We start from the raw sequence: 19,735 nt of genomic DNA, 5'->3' as shown, positions 1-19,735 counted from the left end.
TGTCTCTCTGCTCTGCAACGCCATCATGCTCTGCACGGTCCTCTCCTTGCGGTGATCCCACAGTGTCAGTCACAGAACGAAGGTCAGGATTTCCTTCCATTAGGAACATAGTTATGCGGCTGGTGTCCAGTGTTATGGAACACTTGTATCATGTCTTTTTTTTTTGGCCAGTCCTGGGGCTTGGACTCAGGGCCTGAGCACTGTCCCTGGCTTCTTTTTGCTCACTCTGCCACTTGAGCCACAGTGCCACTTCTGGCCATTTTCTATATTTGTGGTGCTGGGGAATCGAACCCAGGGCCTCATGTATACAAGGCAAGCACTCTTGCCACTAGGCCATATCCCCAGCCCTTGTATCATGTCTTACATCTGGCCTTCTAGTTATTTCTGACCAGAAGGCTTGTTTGATAACAGTTATTCCAACATGACCAGTGACAGAACTGATCTTTTGAACTTAGAAACCACTTTTTTTTTCAGATAGGGCCTCACTATGTAGCTGAAGCTTGCCTCCAACTCATGATCCTGCTCATACCTTGGTTCCCCAAGTGCTGGGATTATAGGTGTGTATCACCACACCTGGCTTTAGAAACTTTTTTTTTTTTTTAAAACAACAACAACATTGTTTTGTGTTTGGAACAGAGGGAGTCACTGTACTTTGTTGGGTATTGAGCACAAGCTCTTTATAGGATTATCCACTTTATCAGTGGTTAGTATTACCCCACCTTTCCTTTCTAGTTCATTCCACAAATTGACTGCCTTTCAGAAGAGCTTTTCTTTCTTATTCTTTCTATTTTGTCTGATGCTTGAACTTTGGGCTAGTATCTTTAGTATGGTTTTCTATGGGAAGTTTAGTAACTTGTCACTGCTCTTGCCAGCCTACTGTGATATCATTTGCTTTCTTGCCCTTGGACTCTTTATTTTGCCCTTCAGTGTTTGTCTAGAATTCATTGGATATGGGCTTCTCAAACTGTTTCTGAAACTATAATGAGTACCTGTTGCACATTGCTGAAAGTCACTACAGACCTCATGTATTTGCAGAGTGTATTTGAGTATTGATGTTGATGGAAGCACATCTACTTTGAAGGACTGGTAACTATTTGACAGAGTGCCATGCATGCTAAATACAGAGATGCAGACATTATTGTGTGACAGAGTAAGAGCCCACTGACTCTTCCCTTAGAGATGTCCCGAAACCCCAGCATCCTTGACAGGTAGTGGCATTACATTGAAATCAGTCAATCAACCAAGATAAAAGTTCAAACCCTCCTGTCCTAGGGGATAGAATATTCCACATAAGCCATTTAACTGATGCCATGGTGGATAATTTAGTTGGGAGATAAGAGATAACTTTGTGAAAAGATTGACTATTAATATGAAACACACATGTGAAATATGAAAAGAATGATTAAAAAGGACATGATGTGGGATGGAGTGAACATCCTAGAAGGGATGGGCTGGTACTTAGAAAGACATAGAGAAGGAAGGACCGGAAGTTTCCAGTGCACTCATGGAATTAACGAAGCCATGTTCCTGAATGGAGCCCCTGTGTGCAGACAAGGGGCAGGAACCCAGGAGGATGTGGAGATTATGCAGGGATGAGCCAGTAGAAGATGAGGGTGGGCAGAGCGAATGGAACCAGATGTATAGGGAGGGCTGTGAAATTATCCATGAGTGGCAGAAATGTGTTGAAAGCTTTTGAGTGAAGGAGCAGTACTTTAGGAAGAGTTGTGTATCAGCACATATGGGTTAGGATTTTGTTTCTCAGCCTTGGCTGTACTTTACAATTGCCTAGATGTTAGAAAGGTACGGATACTGAGGCTCTCCTTAGCGAGTCTGATTTAGCCTACATTGAACTAAGGCGGAGGTCTGAGGCATTTTCAAAGCTCCGCAGGTGCAGTAGAGCCTGAGAAATGCTGCCCAATCCCTTGATCAGATCTTGATACATCCTCTGTTCTCTGTGCGAACCCAAACACAGCTGGCCAGGATCTGCTTGTGGCGGGGGTGTGTGTGGGGGGACTCCATTTATAAAGCACTTCTCTAACATTATTTATATTGGTCTACAGAGCTCAACACCTCACTTGTAATCACAGCTTTCTCATAAATACCTATCCATTTTTGTGCTGGACACGAAGTAGGTGGTGACAGGTGCAAAGAGTTTTGGAAGAGACTCTTAAGCAATCCTAATAGCTGGGCCACTTGGAAAATGTTCCCTCTTTTTTTGTACCCCCAAATAAAAGAGCAACATAAAAGCAAAACACATTCATCACAGACAAGAATGCCTTGGAATAAATGCAACTGTCATGTGAAAACATAAGCACATTATAAGAAGATAAATCCTCAAAAAACTTGCTAGTAGAAGACTGGTTTCCAAGTGCTGCTAGGTCAGTGGTTCTCAAAGAAGCAGGTGCAATCAGAGATTGCTCAGCTCCAGGTTCAGATGTAACAAGCCAGGGGCAGCCCAGCGATGTATGCTAAGTGGTGTCTCACTGCTACTCTGAGCCACCAGAAGAGAAAATTGTCTTTTTTTTTTTTTTTAAAGTGAGACACTTAATGGCAGTGGAGGAGTGTTTTTTTTTTTTTTCAAATTTTTATTATCAAACTGATATACAGAGAGGTTACAGTTTCATACATTAGGCATTGGATACATTTCTTGTACTGTTTGTTACCTCGTCCCTCATACCCCCCTCCCTCCTCCCCCTTACCCTTTCCCCCCCTGAGGTGTTCAGTTCACTTTCACCAAACAGTTTTGCAAGTATTGCTTTTGTAGTTGTTTGTCTTTTTTTACCCTGTGTCTCTCAATTTTGGTATTCTCTTTCAATTTCCTACTTCTAATACCAGTATACATGGTTTCCAAAATACTCAGATAAGATTACAGAGATAGTGTAGGTACAACCACAGGAAGGTGATACAAGAACATCATCAATAATAGAAGCTACAGATACAGATGGGACGTTGAAAGTAGTTACAACTGTGATGTAACAATCGTTTCCATAACATGGAGTTCATTTCACTTAGCATCATCTTATGTGTTCATAAGGGTATAGCTATTGGGCTCTTGTGATGCTCTGCTATGACTTGCCTAAACCTGTACTAATTATTCCCAATAAGGGAGACCATAGAGTCCATGTCTCTTTGGGTCTGGCTCACTTCACTTAGTATAATTTTTTCCAAGTCCTTCCATTTCCTTACAAATGGGGCAATGTCATTGTTTCTGATAGAGGCATAAAATTCCATTGTGTATATGTACCACATTTTCCTGATCCATTTGTCTACTGAGGGGCATCTGGGTTGGTTCCAGATTCTAGCTGCGATGAACATTGTTGTGCTGGTGGCATTACTGTGCTTTTGTTTGTGGTCTTTTGGATAAATACCCAAAAGTGGGGCTGCTGGGTCATAGGGGAGTTCTTTATTTAGCCTTCTGAGGAATCTCTATACTGCTTGCCAGAGTGGCTGAACCAGTTTACATTCCCACCAACAATGAAGTAGGGTTCCCTTTTGGCCACATCCCCTCCAACAATTGTTATTGTTAGTTTTCTTGATATATGACATTCTTACTGGTGTGAGATGGAATCTCAATGTTGTTTTGATTTGCATTTCTTTTATGGCCAGTGATGTAGAACACTTTTTCATATGTCTCTTGGCCATTCTCATTTCCTTATTAGAGAAGTCTCTTTGTAAGTCTTTAGCCCACTTGATGAGGGGGCTATTGGTTCTTTGCGGTTTTGTTTTGGAAGAAGGTAATTTTTTTAGTTCTGCATATATTTTAGAGATGAGGCCTTTGTCCGTTGAAAGCCGGGTAAAGATCTTCTCCCAATCTGTGGGCTTTCTGTTTATCTTGTGAGCTATGTCCTTTGCTGTGCAGAAGCTCTGCAGTTTGATGCAGTCCCATTTGTCCAACCTTTCTTTGATTTGTAGCCTTTCTGGGTCATTGTTAAGGAAGTTCTGTCCTGCACCAAGGAGCCCAAGTGTTTCTCCTACTCCTTCCTTTAGTGTTTTCAGGGTGTCTGTTTTGATTTCGAGGTCTTTAATCCATTTGGAATTGATTTTGGTGCAGGGTGATATATAAGGATCTAGTTTTAGTTTGTTGCATGTGTTGAGCCAGTTTTGCCAGCACCATTTGTTAAAGAGGCTATCTTTCTTCCAAGCTATTGTTTTAGCTCCTTTATCAAAGATTAAGTAGGCGTAGTTCTGTAGGTTCATTTCTGGGTCTTCAATTCTGTTCCATTGGCCTTCAGGCCTGTTCCGGTGCCAATACCAAGCTGTTTTTATTCCTATAGCGTTATAATACAGCTTGAAGTTGGGTATTGTAATTCCTCCGAAAATTGTCTTCTTATTCTCCTGTTCTCCTTTCAAAATTTACTATAGAAGGGCAATATCGTACCTTTTCATTCTGTAACAGAGTGTGTTGTTTTCCTTCTAGCAGAAAATATGTGTGAACTTTTAGTGTATTTTTTTCTTTTTTAGGATCCTCTACCTGCCCTCCTATTATAGGCTAAATCTGAAGAGCTAAAAACCACCATTCTCCCTTTACAATGCGAGTCCATTTATGTCATTCTAAAGACAGCTTCTTGTGGCATGTTGAGAGGTGTGTTGGATGATTGCAGTCAGCTTTGGCAGGCTGTGCCACGGAGCCTGCCAGGTAGATGAAGAGACATTTTCAGTATTCCTTGGGAGCAGCGGAAATCACTCTCTGATGTCTCTTTAAGCATGTTCCTAACTGAAAGCATGAAGAGAACGTGTGCATGCCAATACCTGGGGTGAGCTGGCACAGACATAGCAAGGCATGTGTGGCTCAGTCTGCGTCTCTCAGAGTGGAGCTCATTCTTCGTCTATGACATTTCATACATGGCTGAGGACATTTCATACATTTCATACAGACTGCAGCGTATTAGAGCAACTACGTTTGCTTAGTCAGTTAGAAGACAAATTAGTATCCTTAATTTTAGAAATGTATAGCTTTTGCATTTGACTTCTACAAGTCCAGGGAGGGAACAGGTCTGGGCACCATTTGAGAACAAGCCAGCTACCTTGTGCTTCACAGGCCACAACTACGAACAAGTGCTGGTTGGGCTCAAGGTTAATTGTCTTATCGCAAGGTCACTTAGGAAGCTAGCATCTTTGGAATCTTTCCTAATTTTTTTTTTATAAATTAAAAAATTCTTGGAAATTTCTGACTACTTTCTCTCTCTCTCTCTCTCTCTCTCTCTCTCTCTCTCTCTCTCTCTCTTTTCTCAGTAAGTTTGTGAGGTCTTGATGATTTAGACCTCAGTGACTGAGTCTCCTGTAGTTCACATCACTCCTTTATCTTGTGATTGTTTGGTGGTCCGTAGCTGATATTGGATTTGATGGGAGATTTGGTAGTGTGATCTCAGGACCCTAAGTTTAGAGCTGAAGTGGGCTGACAGCAAAAGGAACAATGTAACAAATTAATTCCAACAAATCAAGAAGGGATGGAAGAGACTGTAGCCACAGGCCTATGACATTACCTAATAAAACCAAAGTCAACAGCCTCTACATTCCCAAGGGGCCTTGCCTAATCCACTAACTCACCCATGACCCACAGCTCTGCTAACTTGTAACTGTACTTGGCCTCCAGTCTGGTGACTCAAAGTTTAGACATTCTAGCAAACAGGAGATGAAGAGCTTGTTTCTGTTTTGGTTGCCTTTCGTTGTAAGGTTAGGGATGATGTCCCATGTGGTGGATGTTTATAAAAATGAGCAGGGCCATATTGGGTGACTCTCAGACATACAGCCCTCAGTTTTCTCAGTGGTTAAAAAAGATTGAATTCAGTTTTGAAACTATCTCTCCAAGCTCTGATAGTCTCTGCAAGTCTGTAGGAAAATATTTTTTTAGTCTGGTGTGTGTGTGTGTGTGTGTGTGTGTGTGTGTGTGTGTGTGTGTGTGTGTGTGTGTGTTTTCAAGTCTTGGCAAAAATGTTTAGACATAAAGATTTAAAATTACATTTAAACTCAAAGTATAGAATGCGAATGTAACAGCAGGGCATTTCTTAGGATTTCCCCTGGGTTCAGATGTGTTTGTGGAGGCATTTACAGGAAAGTGGCTAGGCACCACGGCTTGGGAATCCTGGCTCTTCTCATGATTGTGTAACCTCTGGCAGACAATGTAACCTTTGCTTCATCCATAAAACAGGCAGAATAAAATATTACCCCAAACAGTTTCTAGGGGATTCAGTTTGTTGATCTATTACAGAACATAGGCCTGTCACATAGGGAACAGTTATTAGATAGGTGCTGTTCTTATAATCATCATCATCATCATCATGAATACTGATATGCTGTTTTATTGCTATTGTTAAACTGTTGGAAGAATTGGTGAAACCAACTTCATTTTTCCTTCAAAATTGTGCCTTCTATTGTGTTTCTGCAGCAAGCTGTGTCCCGCCATGCCAGAATGGAGGGCTGTGTCTCCGGCCTCAGCTCTGTGTGTGTAAACCAGGGACCCAGGGCAAAGCCTGTGAGACAGTGGCTGTCCAGGAGACCTCATCGCCAATCTTTGGAGGGCAGAATCCCGGAGCTGTCTCCTCTTGGGTCCTTCCTGAGCAAGCAGCAAAGCACACTTCATCCAAGAAGGCAGACGCTCTACCAAGAGTCAGTCCCGTGGCCCAGATGACCTTGACACTCAAGCCGAAGCCTTCCGTAGGACTCTCCCAGCAGATACATTCTCAGTGAGTGTTTGAAACTTGCCTCCAATGAAGGAGACCCTTGAACTGTTCTTAGATCCATTGCATTAAAGCACTTTCCCTTTCTGGCACAGTTTGCAGACATTGCTTGGATATTGACATCTCTCTTTGCTTTCCTCAAGGGTTGACATGCCAGGCTTACCCATCACAGCAATTCAGAGTATTTGATACTTGCAGCTAGCTCCACAGAGCAAATTTACTACGAGTATAAGCCATAGCAATAACCAGGATTATAGGGATCAAAATGAGAAAAGAACAATGAAGATAGTTATTTGGTGGGGTCATGAATTGAAAAATTCTGTGTTTTTTTTTCAGGGCCATGATCTAGAGTTTAAAAATTATATTTATCTCTCTCTATACATATATGCATATATACGTATATGTATACGTATATATGTATATACCTGGAGTTGAGGATTGAAATCAGGGCTTTGTTGTTTTCTAGGCAGATGCCCTATCAGTTGAGCCACTCTTCCAGTCCTTGTAGGAATTGGTTATTTTTGAGGTAGGGTGGCACCTTATATCAGGCCAGCCTGAGCTATGGTGCTGCTCACTCATGCTTCCCCTTGTCACTAGGGGATGATGGGCACAAACCACCACACCCAGCCATTATGTTTCCCCCATAGCTGGGGTAACAGGTGTATACCTCTGTGACCAGCTGTTGGTCAAGATGGAGTCTCATAAACTTCTTTTTGCCCTTGAACTGTGATTCCTCAGTCTCTGTCTCCCAAGTAGCTAGGATTACAGACTTCAGACACTATGTCCAGCTTTGAAATAATAACTTAAGAAGAGAAACAACATAACATTAAAAGATCAGGACAAGGTGGGAACTCATTTTTGCACAGGGCATGCATTCAAGGGAAAGTGATTCCTGGTACGATGATTCTTTAACTTCTCAGCAGGTCCAGTGTCTCTTCTTTTTTTAAAATATATTTTTATCCTCATATATTGATTGTACAAAACAATGGTGTTTCAGTGTCCATTTTTCTATGAGTATCATGTACTTTGATCTCTTCCTTCTATTACCCTCTCTCAACCCCACTCTCGATGACCTCTTTCTTCTCTAACAGCCCCCCATTCTACTCTCATGTTGCATTGTGTACATAGCCACACGTGCTTTATCCATTTATTTGTTGATGGCCATTCCATAATTTGGCTATTTGTGACTAGCACTGCAGTAAACATGGGTGTACAGGTGTCTTCATCTTATGCCAGGTGTCTTCATCTTCTGACTGTTTCAGAAATATACTTAGGAGTAAGAAATAGCAGCGCCATGCTGTATTTCTAGTTTTTGTTTTTTGAGGAGTCCCTACACTAATTTCCCTAGTGGCTGGACTAATTTGCATTCTCACTAACAGTGCATAAGGATTCCTTTGTTTTCCTAATCTCCTAAACAGTATTTCTTGGTGGTGTTCGTTTTTTTTTTCTGAAAATAGCCATTCTGACTGAAGTGAGATAGAATCTCAGCATAGTTTTCATTTGCATTTCTTGATGGCTAAGGACATTGAACACTTTTTTTCATGTATTTAGTGTCCATTTATACTTCATTTGAGAATTACCTGGTCAATTTATTTTCCCATTTGTTAACTGGATTATTTATTATTTTAAGGTTTAATATTCCTTTAGGTAGTCTCTGCACTGTAGGCTTAGTGATCATGAATTGCTTTGGTTTATATTTGTCATAGGAGGGCTTCCTTCTTTGATATTAAAGGCTAACTTTTCTGAGCACAACAGTCTTGGTTGGTACTTTGTTTCAGGACTCGGTAACCTGACTCTTCTTATTCATGGAGTCACATGGAGGAGGTGGCATCTTCAGAACTTTCTGGCCTGTTCTGGCCTGTAGCCACAATTCTTCCATTCTCAGTCCTCCAGGTACCTAGGATTACAGGTGCAAGCCGCTTGCATCCAGCATGTGCATATTATTTTAAAATCATATTTGCCCTCCCATAACTATGAAGATAATTTTTGGGGCACAGGAGCTTGCTTTCTATTTATGGGATTCCAGTCCCCTCCTCCTACCCTCTTTGGGTGTTAGGTGATAAATGTTGTACACAATGAGAAGTCAGGGATTACAGAGATTATGCCTGGCCTTCTGTGAGTTATATGAGAAGCACAGCCCTTCAGATGCGCAGGGCTCCTACACAAATTTTCTTCTCTTAAAAAAAGCCCACTTGACATGGATAATGTGATGGAGAATTGGCTGCAGCTCTAATTGTCATTTGCCTTGGAATGTAAAATACAGGAAGTCCCTGACTTAAAAAGAACTTGACCCAGCCATTCATTGGTAAATCACTTGCTTGGAATTTCGAATGCTTTTCCGAACCTCATAGGGACAATTTCCACATGTTGATTAGTACTCATGGAGCCCACTGAGGTTATTTAATCTGTCACTGTAGATGGAATTACCCTAATTTATATTTCCTATTGGAACTGGCCACCTATAGTTCCTGTGGGGTCCTAATAACTTTTCTTTTCCCCTTATTCTGTCTTCAATCTTCTTTACTTTCTCCTGGTTTTCTTCATTATTCTCTCATTTCTTCCAGTAACAATCTTTCAGTTCTACCATGATAAATACTTTGGGGAGCTAGGTTGAAGTTTAACCACTTTGCAAGACTTCGGTTGGAAAACACATCTTGCAGTTCCCAGTGAGAAGGAATGGTAGTTCTAATGAAAACCGAGTAAGGTTTTGCTGTATTCCAGCAACTCTTTTAAATGCTTCATATAGGTTATTAGTTTACAACTTATAATGATCCAATAAGGCAGTTACTTTTACTAACCTCATTTTACTGATGAGAAAATTGAGATCCAGCATGGTTAAGTATGTTTTTCAAGGTCACATGGTCAAATGATGAATGGCAGGGTTAAACAGAGGTGGTCAGATCCTAACATCCATACCCTGAAAGGAGGGGCTAGTGGAAGTTTTCTGTAATGGACTGACTGGGTAGTAACTATTTCCAGCTTTGTGGGACGTGTGGTTTATGTTGCAACTACTAAGGTTTGCAGTTGTGGCATAAAAAGCAGCTGTTGACAATGCACTAACAACACTGTTGTCTCAAAAAAAAAACAACCCTTCATTTATGGATGTTGAAATTGGAGTTTTTGTGTCATGAAATTTTATTTTCCTTATGATTTATTTTCTTGATGATTTAACAATATAACAGCCATTCTTAACTTCTAGGCCCTACAAAATCAGGCTGTGGATTGTGATGGTTCATGAGATGTAGCTTTCTCACCCCTGCTGTGAAGGAAAATAGTACATGAATGTAGCTCTGTGTGTCCTTGGAATGATATAAACCTTTGCCTGTATCATAGGCAGACATCTCCCTCTAGCATTGCTCTGATCCTGAAAACAAAGAACAATTTTGTGCTGAATTATGCTTTGGTGCTCAAGAGTTAGATTATAGAGCATTGCAAAGATCATTTCTCCCCTACGCTTTTGTGGTACGTAAACTGTGAAGTAATTTACAAGCAACATTATTCATCGGGAATATCACCATCCATGGTTAGAATCTGAACCTCTGGGGTTGTGCATGTAAGGACCTTTTGTCAGATGGAGAAGCAGCCTCCTCCCCTCCCCCATCTCCTTTTGGTAGCAGCATTATAATTTAGACAAGAATGTTATGAGTCAAAGAGGAGGCTACAGTTTCAGTTCTGACTGGAAAATAAAAATCATTAGGTAATTTGCTCTGGAGACCTCATCTGCTGAATCGAGATGCTTTTAATGGTAACTTTGTGGTAGAGGGCAGGCCCACTTGGGGGGAAGATGCTATCAATCCAGATACTCAGTTTACTAAACTTAGTGGTCACTACAGGATGGACTGAGACATGTAAGGCACAGTCCTGGCCTTATAGGGATTTTGAGGTGATGACTGATCTGCATGTGAAGAGGAGAGAAAAAGGAAGGGCCTGGTTGGCCTGTTGGTCAACTGTGACATAATCCCACCCGTGTTTACTCACACTGCCAAGTATGATAAGTTCTCTTAGTCTTTTTTTTTTCTTTCATTAGTTTTTTCTTTTTAAATTTTGCCTGTTGGAAGTGTTTTAAAGTCTTGCTTTGTGTTTCACCAGTGAAGGGGGGATGAGTTCAGCTTCCTGAAGCTGTTCTACTATAAACACTAAGTTGCCTATAGTGCTAGATGTTCAGTGTTACGTTGGTTGCATGGCGCTTCCTCGCCATGTGGAACTCTGTGCAGAGCTGCCCCCGTGTCCTTACACCCTGAGCACTGACTTCTCCCACAGGGAGTGACCCAGGACCAGAAGAACAAGGAGACAGCCACAGGGCTTTTGCAGTGGGTAGTCTTAAAAATGCCATGCCTCTACTCCTCGTTGCAGCCGAGTCACAAAGTCTAGTCCACACACCTGGGAATAGCAGTAAGCAGGCCTGCTTGAAGGAAGAAACAGAGAGGAATTATTCAGCAAGGCCCACATTTCGGTATATGGTTTTGTTAGGAGTTTACTATGAAGACTGTGGGTTGAGGAATAGAGGCAACAACATCAGAATTTTGCAGTTTTACGTGTGTGTGTGCATGTGTGTGTGTGTGTGTGTGTGTGTGTGTGTGTGTGTGTGCCAGGCCTAGGGTTTGAACCCAGGGCCTGGGTGCTGTCCCTGAGCTGTTTTGCTCAAGGATAGCATTCTACCACTTGAGCGACAGCTCCATTTCTGGCTTTTGTGTGATTAAGTGGAGATAAGAATCTCATAGACTTCCCTGCCTAGGCTGGTTTTGAACTGTGATTCTTAGATCAGAGCCTCCTGAGTAGCTAGGATTATAGGCATGAGCCACTGGCGCCTGGTTTACTTGTTCTTTAGAAGATAGATCCAGGCAGAATGTTGGCAGTGCTTGTAATTACAGAATGTCTCTGGAGCAGGTCATTATGGCAGTGCGGAGGAAGGAAGTTAACTCAGGAGTTGCTGTCAGGAAAAAATCTTGGTACTTAATTGGACATAGAAAGCAAAGGAAGAAAATCAAGCCCAGGACTGTGGGAGAAACAGAGAGGATGTGGAGGCTTTTCTATTGTGCTGATTCTTGAAGACTGCTTTAGAAAAGCCATGGCCCCAGAGTCTTTGAAGGTGTTTGCTACTTGGTGATAAAGGTTTGTGGTAGAGTAACTGTGATCATTCTTTGCTTTCTGCTACACAGAAATACAAGTGAGTATCTGTAGGACAAGGCTAGTTTCCTGGTTTGGAAACACTGGACAGTTCATTTTCAGGAGAAGAAATTACTGTAGTTGGTAATTTCATTGATAGTTTATATTGAAGTTTATTTCATGGCTGTTTTCCAGTATCTGAAGGAAAAAACCAAATGGCATTTCAACTGCCTGCATACAAATATGTGCAATCACTTTTCAGATTCTTTAAGCATTTCCTTCACTTTATAATATCAGAGTCCTTATAAAGTCTATATGAACACTCCAGGTAACCATCATACTTGCATCCTTTAGAAGTTATCCAAGTCTAGCTGTCCTTGTCACTCCATTTGACTACTTTCAGATTGCAGGTGCATGCGAGGGTCTGCTTTTGTTTCTGTATATGAAAATGTGCAATTGTTTCTGCCTTATGGCCAGGGAAATTCAAATCGATTCTTCTTCCTAGAGCCTTTACCTTCTGTCTTTTTCATTATTCACATGCTTATCGAAGTCCTTCATAAAAAGTTGTTTTCAGTTCTCAGTAGCTCTAAGAGAAGCTTTGTAGACTCATGTAAAATGCCTTGGTGTATTCTTGCTAATTATGGTGGATTCCATTGACTGGAATTGCAAGGGGGAAGCCATAAGGGCATTCTTTAGGTGCTAATGTCGTTGGTTGTTTGGGAATGTAGGTACAGTGACCGCTGCTTTGCCAAGTGCGGAGCTGTTATCTGTGCAGTGTAAGGAGGAAGCACTTGTGGAGGAGACAGCGTGCCCAGTCTGCTCACATCGCGCTTCAGCAGGAAGTCTGGTTTTACTCAGGATACGGATGTCAGCTATATCTGGAGAGTTCACATGGATCCAGTCTTCCTTGCTTTCCTGGTGATGTCCATTTTCATCGTCCTCTGGTGTCGTGATGTGAAAAGGGGACTGCTTAGTGTTTCTGGAAAAACATCCTTTTCTTTTTTGAATCACTGGAGTAAACAATTTACTTACTGGCATTAATTCTTCCTTCTTCTCTTCTCTCTCTCTTTTTCTCCCTCTTTTTTTCTCTCTCTCTCTTTCTCTTTCTATCATCTACTGTCCCTCCCTCCCTCCCTGCCTCCCTCTCTATCTATCTTATCTATCTATCTATCTATCTATCTATCTATCTATCTATCTATCTATCTATCTATCTTCTTCCCAAGGATATAGTAAAGGTAAAAGAAGCAGATGAGAATTTTTTTTCAGAAACAAGAATAACTCCCATGAGTTCTATATTTATCAAGTGAGTTTGTAGTGTGCCAGATATTTTCTAAATATAAAGAAGGCCCTTTATGGAATACCAAATTTGAGAGACACAGGGTAAAAAAAGAGAAACAACTACAAAAGCAATACTTGCAAAACTGTTTGGTGTAAGTGAACTGAGCACCTGGGGCAGGGGAAGGGAAAGTGGGGGAGGGAGGGGGGTATGAGGGACAAGGTAACAAACAGTACAAGAAATGTATCCAATGCCTAACGTATGAAACTGTAACCTCTCTGTACATCAGTTTGATAATAAAAATTTGAATAAAAAAAAAGAAGGCCCTTTACAAATCCCACATAAAGACGATGGGTTCTACTTTGAAAGTTCTTGAGAAATGAATGCTTGGCATTTATTATGGGTCCCTTGATAGGAAGAGCATTTAGTGATGTTCATACCATGAAGGAGGAGGTCATGGCCACAGTACTGGACCATGCCCAGTTCTTCTGTTCCTGTTGACAAAGCTGTGAATCTTCCAGAAAAAGACTGTATGCTGTGCTGCCTAGAAGGATGGAAGACCTGGAATGTTCCCTTGTATGTTGGGCCTTCCTGATGAATAATAACTACAAAACAGAAGCATGTTCCCCCCCCCCCCCCAAAAAAAAATAGGAAGCTCACGATAAAGGTACACCAACAGTTGAGACTTTAGGGATAAATTTCCTGAGTTTTTTTTTTTTTAAATCATTGTGAACAAGTGATATTGGACCTTGAGTGACATGCTAAAGCAGCCAAGAATCTTTGAACTGATAATTTCCCTGAATGATCTCTCAGACTGTAAGAGGGATTCTTGCCCAACACGGACCCCGTACCTCAGCCTGCAAGCCTCCCCACACTTGGGTTTCTTCTCTAATACTTGCTTAGCATCTTTATTTTTTGAATTTTGCCTGAAAGGAAAAAAAAAGGTAGCAATTGGAGCTGAAGCCCTGGCTGCAGACTGTTTGTGAACACTTAAATCTCAGAAAGAAGGGTGGAAATTAGAAAAAGGAAACCACAAAAAAACCAGAAGTGGACATAGCCTAAGGATCATTCCAAAGTGAGAGCATACTCCAGCAAGTGCCACCCAGGTTTGAGAACAGAACATTTCCAGCAAAAGTGCTTCACCCCTGCCCCCTCCCCCATCCAGCTCTTCCTCCTCCCAGGAGGGAGCCGCTCTGTGGACTTCTTACACCACAGATGAGCTCTGCCTGTCTTTGAACTTCATGGAAGTGAGGCCGTGTTTTCCACTCGGGGAACTCATGTCGGGGGGAACTTATGTCGGGGACTCATCTGGGTCCTTGTGTGGCTGTGGTTTCTTCATTGACATTGCCAATGATCATGTGATTGTAATGCAGTTCTTCATTCATTCCGCTCCTGATGGATGTTTGGATTTGTTCCAACTTTTGGCTCTTTAAAAAAAAAATCTCTAGATTTTTATTGAGGAATAACTGTAAAGAATCTGTAATTGTAAAAAATATTTCTCACAACTTGCACTTTACACACTGTAAACATATGTACAGAATGATGTCTTGATTCACATATAAATTATAAAGTTCTTACCACAAATGAATTAAAATATCTATCACTTCACATAGTTGCTATATATTCATATATATATATATTTATTTATTTTGCCAGTCTTGGGGTTTGAACTCAGGGCCTGAGCACTGTCCCTGGCTTCTTCTTTTTGATCAAGGGTAGCACTCTACCACTTGAGCCACAGCGCCACTTCTGGCTTTTTCTGTATATGTGATATTGAGGAATCGAACGCAGGGCTTCACCTATGAGAGGCAAGCACTCTACTACTAGGCCATATTCCCAGCCCTATACAGATGTTTTAAGCTTTTGTTTTTCTTTTGCTTTTTTCTTTTTGCCAGTCCTGGGGCTTGAACTCAGGGCGCCCTGTGCTTTTCACTCCATTGTGGCATTTATTTCCATTTGCGAGGGTCTGTGATTTCCTCTGCTCACACAATGCTTGGTGAATGGATGAAAAATGTTGCAATTACCTGAAAGCTGAATTCAAAAGGGAGACCAAATGAGAAGGCAGGTACTAGTCCATCTTCTGGGCTGCCTCAGTGTCCCCAAAGTGTTGAGAGGAATCCAGTCCACAGAGTCACTGAGGGGAGGAGGCAGAAGGGACTGAGTCATCTCAGGGAGAGTGGGTAGTTCAGGCACCTTTTCCCATTCTGTGGGATTTCTAGGGGATGGAAGGACTCAGTTCTTGGATACTTGTGGATTTTTGATGGATCAGACCATAGTTTTTCTGGCTCCTCCATTCTTAACCTCTGTGCTGAGTCATCTTGCTCCTTGTACCTCCTAAGATGCCTCTGAAGACATGAGGTAGATTTACAAGCACAGGATGACAGCAGAGCCCAGTCAGCTGGTCTCTTGGGAAAACTGTTGACACTTGACACTATAAATCCAGTTTATGAGCTTGAAACTTCCTAGTTCTCATAAGTATTAAATTCAGTATTGATTTGAACCTTGACACATTTGGCTTAAGGGTTCATGGAAAGCAAACAGGGATAATCAAGCAAACTTGGATGTGTTTTTTTTTTTTTTAAACTTAGGGTTCATATTATTCTAGAGTCATGTGACTTAATGGAGTTAACACTTCCTAAAATACGGAAGAAAGGTTTTATTTCTGTTAGCACCTCTGAAGAGAATTAATCCTGGGTACTTATTCCTTTGAAAGTTATTATTGGAGCATAGTAGAAAATAGAACAAAAATTAGGTCCAGCTTTTTTTTTCACTTTTCTAGAATTTTCTCCTGATGTACATCATAAAGTTTTATATCTGCAAAAGCTCACTACTTTGTCCAAGTGACCCACAAGATTAGTAACAGCTCTATCTTGAACCAGGCTTCCTACTCCATGCTCTCTTGACATCTTCTCCTTTATTACCAGTATATAATGATAAGCATACACACATACACACACACTTATGCACACACCAAAAATAACCCAAACACCTTTGGAGAGTATTTATTTATTATTTTTGATGTGTGTGTGTGTGTGTCTGTGTGTGTGCAAGTACTGGGGTTTGAACTCAGGGCCTGGGTTCTGTCCTTTAGCTTTTTTGTTCATGGCTGGTGTCCTACCACTTGAACCACAGCTCCACGTCTCAACTTTTTGCTGGTTAGTTGGAGATAAGTGTTCTCTGGACTGATCTGCCTGGGCTGCCTCCCAGACTCCATTCTTAGATGTCAGCCTCCTAAGTAGCTAGGATTACAAGCCAAGCATCGGCAGTACCCAGCTTGAAGAGTTTAAAAAAAAAAATCTGGAGTCCTGGGGCTTGAACTCAGGGCCTGGGCACTGTCCTTGAGCCTCTTTGTGCTCAAGGCTAGTGCTCTACCACTTGAGCCTTAGCTCAAGAGCTACTTCTGTTTCTCCCCCCCCCCCCCAGAATATTTAATTGGAAATAAGAGTCTCACGGACTTTGCTGCCCCCGGTTGGCTTCAAACTACAATCCTCAGATCTCAGTCTCCTGGACTGAAGATTACAGGTGTGAGCCACCAGTGCCTGGCTTGAAGAGTATTTTTTGGAGCCCCAAATACAAATAAAAAGTGGAATGGAGCTAAAGAAAAATGTAGTTGCTTCGAGATTCCCTTGAAACATCTTTCATTTCATCCAGGAACAGGCAATCTCTTCAATGAATAAGTTTCTAGTGTCGAAAGCCACCCCCACATCTTTCTGCTACAAATACAGGTCTTAGTTTTGAGAGGAAGACGTCTTATTTCAGGGTTTTCCTTGACAAGGCATCCGTTCTACTGCTTTCCCAGAGCTGCCTTTTCTTTCTTTGCCTGATGTTGGTGTCTTGCCAAGAGCTGGTTTTGGAGACTTGATGGACAGAGTCTAAAGTGAGACATCATTCTTTCTTAATTTCTTCAAAGCCTCTTTATGCAGCAGCTAATCCTTCCTAATTACATTTCTAGGAAGAATGTTCTTAACTGAAACAGGAAGATAGTGTAGACATTTTGAGAAGATTAGGATACACTTTAAGAAAAGAAATTCTAAAGGAAGTGCTCTTCTATTTCTATTTCTCATTCCTTGGGCACAATAGCTTCTTCCCCTCCTCCACTTTTTGAACCTCTTTTTTCTCTTTTTCTCTTTCATTCCAACGGCCCCTATTTATCTCCTGGATTAACTAAGCTATTTTGAAGGAGAACACACACACACACACACACACACACACGCACACGCACGTGCACGCGCACCCTAAAAAACTCATTTCCTTGTAACAAGGCAGACATTTCACAACTCAATTGCCTTGCTGTTTGAAACATGACCTGTGAATGTAAATATTTGGGAGATTCAGTGTGCATATTAGGAATATCTTCTGTGAGGCTGAAATATGTTAGTCTCCCTGATTAATTTCCTTATCAGTATGCTTCTTTATGTCAGTTTTAATCAGTAAGAAAACACTGCTTTTTATGTGAATGTAGTTTTATTCATTTTTTATTATTTGTGGTTTTTAATGTTTAAATAAGAATGATTGCTTTCTCCTTTTATAAATCTTCATTTTATTTTTATTTTTATTTATTTATTTTTTTGGTTGGTCATGGGGCTTGAACTTAGGGCCTGGGTGCTGTCCCTCAACTTTTACATTCAAGGTTAGTGCTCTACCACTTTTTGCCACAGCATCACTTTCAGTTTTCTGGTGGTTAATTGGAGATAAGAATCTCATGGACTTTCGTGCCTAAGCTGACTTTGACTCGTGATCCTCAGATCTCAGACTCTTGAGTAGCTAGGATTACAGGTGTGAGCACTGGTGCCTGGCTTCATTCTATTTTTTTTCTTTTATTACACATTCTTACAATTGTTTTTATTTGTAAGAGCTCTTCTTAAAAAAAGAGCTCTTTTCATACTGAAGATCCTTCTTATCAAACATTTAAAAGTATTTTTCAAGGAAGGGACTTATATGTAGATAGAGCATTATTAGTTCTTATTGAACTTTAGTACCCAAATATGGGAAGAAACTTCTTTTTTTTTTTTTTTTGGCCAGTCCTGGGCCTTGGACTCAGGGCCTGAGCACTGTCCCTGGCTTCTTCCCGCTCAAGGCTAGCACTCTGTCACTTGAGCCACAGCGCCACTTCTGGCCGTTTTCTGTATATGTGGTGCTGGGGAATCGAACCTAGGGCCTCGTGTATACGAGGCAGGCACTCTTGCCACTAGGCTATATCCCCAGCCCGGGAAGAAACTTCTTAAATCGTATATTATTATTATTTATAGTACCAGATTTGAACTCAGGGCCTGATGCTTGCCCAACTTGCTTGCTGGGTTACATGACAAGCTCTGCCTTTTGCTGGTTATTTTGGAACATGGAGTCTCAAAGATTTTTCTGCATCAGCTGTTTTGAACTTTGATCTTTAGGATCTTAGTCTCCTGAGTAGCCAGGACAATAGGTGTGGCAGACTGGTGCCTTACTTAAATTGTACTTTTGAAAATCCCTACCTGCCTATGAAGGCATGATAAGTATCTATCACTCATTGAATGGGCCATTGATTTCAGACTTCGTTTGCCTTCTCAGAGAGTGATTGATTCATGCAGATCTAAATCTTCGTGCATGACTGAACCACCTTAACTTCCCAATCCTAGGACGTTCTCAGTACATTTCTAATTCTTGCCTCATCTCTGGATCACTGTGATGAAGACTGGGGCTCAGTCCTTGCCTCTACAACATGAAGTTTCAGTGGACAAGAGTGGACTCATTCATTCATTCCATCCAGAAATAGCAATGTCAGTCAACTGCCAGATACTATTGTAGACACTCCCAGGAGCAAGTCTAAAAAAAATTGTGACAAAAGGAGAGTTACAGTTAACTGCTTAATTAATTATAAATTATAGATTTATAAAGTATAAACCTATAAACTATAAGTTATAGTGGAAAGCAATGACTAGAAAGTCTGGTTTGGGGACTGGAGGATCAGAGTAAAGGAAGAATTACCGGCATATGCAGGGTGGACCTGTTGCTGGAGGTCGGCGGGAAGATCAACCTCTTTAAGAGGAACTGAGGAAGAGCAAGGAATGAGGTTGGGTGGGGAGGTCCAGATGATGGAAACTTTGAGGGGAGGATGGACTGAGAGAAACAGAATGACAATGCCAGGAGCCACTGTGGAAGAGACCACCTGGCCTGTGGGAAGCCAGGTCGGGCAGGGCACTGGGCCAGGGTGGGAAGGAGGGCCCAGGTGGCGGGCCGGCAGGTTGGAGAATGGGATTTCTAAAGGAGCTGCCTCTTACAGGAACTTCTAGACAGCAGAGGAAATCTAATTTCCTTTAGGACAGAAAGGATTCATATTACCAACAAAGGAAACAATTCCTTTGGTACCAGGTTAAGGAGTTATGTGCAGTCTTTTAGACATTCATCTTTCTCTCTCTCTGTGTCTCTCTCTCTCTCCTCTCAGGATAAGTCAAATGGAATGGTAAAGTGGGGAGCTCTCTTGAATGCCTCATTTTTCTTGTTCTTTTCTATCCCTGGATTCAAATTAAAAAAAAAATCCCAAATCAAAACCAGATTCTCTTTCCTTCTCTTGTTGATCAAAACACACTTGGCAGGAATTTATTGTCTGTCTTCTTTTCCTCTCCTATCTCAGTGAGTTCATCAGATTGCTTTTCTACATTTTTTAGATCTTTGCTGACTTTATAGCTTTAACCATAAC

The 19,735-nt window shown here is 41.4% G+C and overlaps 1 protein-coding gene across 7 annotated transcripts in view; it reads left to right on the top strand.

The window, feature by feature from the left end:
* The window catches only part of Ltbp1 (latent transforming growth factor beta binding protein 1), a 376,707-nt gene that overhangs the window by 40,619 nt on the left and 316,353 nt on the right, over positions 1-19,735 (top strand). For all 7 annotated transcript variants that reach the window (XM_048353153.1, XM_048353151.1, XM_048353150.1 and 4 more), the window contains exon 3: positions 6,386-6,683. In XM_048353153.1, the coding sequence (XP_048209110.1) occupies positions 6,386-6,683 (298 nt within the window). The remainder of the gene's footprint in view (positions 1-6,385; positions 6,684-19,735) is intronic.

The sequence above is a fragment of the Perognathus longimembris genome, chromosome 8 (assembly GCF_023159225.1).
Source record: "Perognathus longimembris pacificus isolate PPM17 chromosome 8, ASM2315922v1, whole genome shotgun sequence".
Classification (NCBI taxonomy): Eukaryota; Metazoa; Chordata; class Mammalia; order Rodentia; family Heteromyidae; genus Perognathus; species Perognathus longimembris.
The sequence above is the reverse complement of the archived record's forward strand: the minus strand, read 5'-3'. Positions and strand labels throughout refer to the sequence as shown.